At 41.9% G+C, this 4,131-nt stretch overlaps 1 protein-coding gene across 1 annotated transcript; it reads left to right on the top strand.

Moving 5' to 3' along the window:
- Positions 1-2,415: 2,415 nt before the first annotated feature.
- LOC310952928 (zona pellucida-like domain-containing protein 1) lies at positions 2,416-3,576 on the top strand (the record flags this gene model as incomplete). The annotated part of the gene is made up of 1 exon (XM_083921773.1): positions 2,416-3,576. The coding sequence occupies one exon, from the start codon at positions 2,416-2,418 to the stop codon at positions 3,574-3,576; it is 1,161 nt and encodes a 386-aa protein (XP_083777899.1).
- Positions 3,577-4,131: the final 555 nt, after the last annotated feature.

Below are 4,131 nucleotides of genomic sequence, written 5' to 3'. Positions count from 1 at the left end.
GATTAAACGATTAATTGTTTGGTCCGTAAAATGGCCAAAAATGGTGGCCGATGTTTCTCAGAGCCCAAGATGACGTCCTCAAATGCTTTGTTTGTTTTTTTACCACACTCAAACGTATTCGGTTTACTGCCACAGAGGAAAGAAAGGAGAAAATATTTATATTTAAAGGCTTTTCTTCATAAAAAATGACTCAAACCAATTCATCAATAATCAAAACAGTTGGTACTTCATTTAGTGGTAGACAAGAATCAATTAATTGCTTAATTTTGCAGCGTAACTGTAGCCTCATGTATATATTTGTGTATTTATTTTTAACTTGACTGTTTCATTGGGAAACCTTGACTGTGGTTGTGTTTCGCTACCTTCATTAAATTCAACAGCTCAACGTAAAATCTTTAAATGCTCAGTACAGGTTCTACCATAATGACCTGATGTTTAAACCAATGTAAAGTGTTGGCTTCAGGTCCGTCTGTGTACAGTTTGATTTAGCCTGCTTTCTTTGTTTATGTAAGTTTCATTTATGTGACATTGTTTATATTCCCCTGCAGCGTTACTGAAGCCCTGCCTGGTCTCTGTCATGAGCCGGTGAGAAGTGCCTTTCTTTGTTTCCACTGACGCTGCCGAGATTCAGTTACCTTCACAATACAACGCAGGATCAGCTCATCCTTTCATCACCAGCCCCTGAATACATGCTAGCAACAATAGCTGACCAATATATGCTAAATATATATATATATATATACACATTTATATAACACAACAGGCTGACACGCCTTCCTTATGTGACACCAAAATTAAGCCCCTCCAACACACAGTGGAAATTACTCTTACTGTATATGACAACTTAATGGTTTGTGAACTTTCCACACTATTATACCAGGATTTAGTTATTTGTAACTACAAAACACCCGTGAATACCAAAATTAATGGCTTAAGGTCACTTCTTGGATGGCGCAGAACTTAGCCAAGGCCAGGCCGTGTCTCGCAATGTTAAAGAAGGTGGAAAATAATTTGTGTATTCGCCCCGTGTTTCGGATCTGCTCCCAAATATAATGGGTGCTTCCTTGGCTCATCCGACACCCTTCCACCAAGCTTCATGAAAATCTGGACCGCATGTTTTTCCGTTATCCTGCTAACAAACAGACAAACAAACACAAAAAACAAAGTCAACATGCAACTAAAGCAACTGAATGGTTTTAATGATTTGCTGCATTTGTATGTCTACGAATTGTGAACAGATTAGAAAAGTCTGTATTATTATTGTACATATACGACAAAATTTAATCGCAATTGAAGTGCAAACAAAGGCTGTTCAGACACAGGTTATTGGAAATGCCTCAGATACGGCCTGAAATTCACAGATGCTCCAAAAATCTACTTTAAAGTCGTTTATCTTTCCCAGTTATGACTGACTGTCACACTAGATAATAATGGTGTTCATTGTCTGTACGTATTTGTTCACGTTGTACAAAGGGTTTAACCTGAGCCAGGCCATCCACAATGATATCCCAGGCCATCCACAATGATATCCCATCCATATAGGGTAAGAATGCAGCTATTAAAAGATAATAGTATACTTGATAGGCAAGTTCAGGTATCAGACTCTGTATTGAGGAGGGAAAAAATGGCATTGAAACATTTCTAATTGACACTGAAACTAAAGTAACATTGGGAGTTTTGCTTGATGAGGAAAGAAAAAAGTTTATTTCCTGTCACTTTATTATCTCACAACTCAACTTTAAGTCTCACTAACCACTCAAGTATAATTAGATTTCACACAGAGGGTGTTTGGTTTAACTGCGAAATGTGTTGTTATGACAACTATTTGTTGTAAGTGCTATTATTAATCAGTTAACTGTCAGGACGAATAAGGAGCCCAGTGGCTGAACTATCCACTGGTTCCCCGTCTGCTCCCTTGGATCTAAACTAGGTCATGACTGAAGCTGCTTTGGCTCAAACCGGATAGAAGAACCTTTGCCGCATTGTATGTTACTAAGGAAATCATCCCGTGGAGTGTTAAGTTCACTTACTTCATGAAGGCTTAGTTACTGAAGGTATGGAAATGTATATTTTGAGCATACACAACAACAAAGGAACAAGGCCATTGTCTATGTATTAGAAGACAGCAAGATGCTTCAGGTTTCAGTTGTTGCCCTAAGGATATGGTCCAGGATGGAGCTCTCCTACTCAAAACAATGCTGTTTTTCACTTATAGCAAGATACTTGACCTTCTTTTGGACCAATCCCAGAGGACACATTTACCTATAAAGACCCCTGAAAACACCCCGAAGACTTCAAAACACACCTCTACCTACCTACCTACCTGAACTACTGCAAGCCTTCAGCACCAGAGCCAAGATTTCAGCAAAAACACTCACGACTCCACGGCAAAGCTGAAGAATAATAAGAAGAACCATGAAGATTATTTTACTTTTACTCTCCTTTATAGGCAGAAGTAGTCAGCTTCTGTTGAGCGACTGTGGGACAGAAGCAAGACGGCCACAAGTCACTGATATCGGAGTGAAGTGTGGCACTTCATCCATTGATCTGGCTATTGAAATCTGTCCCGTCATCTACACTGGCTACAATGAGACTCTACTGATCCTGAACCACATGTTGGACCCTGCCTGTAGAGGGACCCTTGATTCTTCTGTGACTCCACCTGTTGCTCGCTTTAATTTCCCTCTAAATATGACCCACTCCTGTGGAAGCATATTCAGAACCACCAGTGCTGCCGGCACCGGTATATTCTCTGACTTCTCCAACATCCAGACAGTCAACATCAGCGGTGTTGTTCGCTCCATCGATCCTACAACGGGCACCATCACTTACAACGCTGAGCTCAAGTACTACTACTCCTGCGCCTACCCGCTAGAATATCTGATCAACAACACCCAGATCGATGTGACGTCGTCCTCCATTGCAATCAAGGACAACAATGGTAGTTTCATCAGCACCTTGAGCATGGAGTTGTTCAGCGACGCCAACTACACCAGACCAATGACGGTTCCACAGCTGGGGATTGAACTGAGGACCAAAGTGTATGTTGAGGTCAAGGCCACCAACTTGACAGGGCAGTACCATGTCCTGCTTGACCGGTGCTATGCCTCCATCTCCCGAATGCCTACCAACTCTAGCTTCTTTAACCTGTTTGTCCCCTGTTCGAAGGATCAGTTCACCACCATGATCGAGAACGGAGACAGCCAGAGCTCCCGCTTCGTCTTCCCGGCCTTCCGCTTCATAGAGCAGAAGAACGAGACAGTGTCCACCTACTACCTCCACTGCATCACCCGGCTGTGCGAAAAAAGCACTTGTAGTACCTTCAAGCAGTGTAACAACAGAAGGAAGAGGAACACCCTGGACACATCTGTAGAAGGTATAACCAAGACGTACACCATCACTTCTAGAGAGATCGTCACCCAAGCTGACACCAACGAGTCCAAAGAGAAGCCTTATGTCAACGAAGGAGACGACAACTCTGCCGTCGGGCTCGGTGTGGCCGTTGGTGTCCTCGCCTTTGTTTGCCTGATTGCCATTTGTGTTGCAGCTGTGTTTTACAAAAGGCTGAGGAACTAAGGAGGCATCCATGCAGAGTACTGGCCTCAAGCCAATGGGCCAAATACTTTTTGAGGTGTATTGTAGTAGCTCTAACTGTGTATCAGTCCTGGAAAGATAGTTGGGAGAGAGGCACATCTTTAGAGGATACAGTAGATTTTGTTAGCGTTAAAAATTACGTTTTACCCAAATGTAAAGAAGAGCTATAAGTGTTAATGCATGTCCGTACTTTATAAACTGTGGGAGGGAAATGATAGAGGAAAAAAATGGTAACTGGAGGGAAGAAATATCAAAAATCATGTCAGAAAGTCTTCATTTGTGCAATGATAGGTGTGTGGGTTGTTTTGAAAGTGAAGTCAAAGTACCTTTCAAAGTATTATGTCTCTAATTTATTGAATTCCTCTCCTGTGCTTTTGAGCAACTACAACTGAAACTGTCACATTGCCTGAATCCAGAATCTGTTTGTGTTTCCCATTCATTTACACCAGTTAACAGCTTATTAACAAATCCACTCATCAAGTCCACAAATCACCTTAGGCCCCACCACCTTTGTGTTAATACCCTGCTGCAAGCACA

The sequence above is a fragment of the Echiichthys vipera genome (assembly GCF_963691815.1).
Source record: "Echiichthys vipera genome assembly, chromosome: 10".
Classification (NCBI taxonomy): Eukaryota; Metazoa; Chordata; class Actinopteri; order Perciformes; family Trachinidae; genus Echiichthys; species Echiichthys vipera.
The sequence above is the reverse complement of the archived record's forward strand: the minus strand, read 5'-3'. Positions and strand labels throughout refer to the sequence as shown.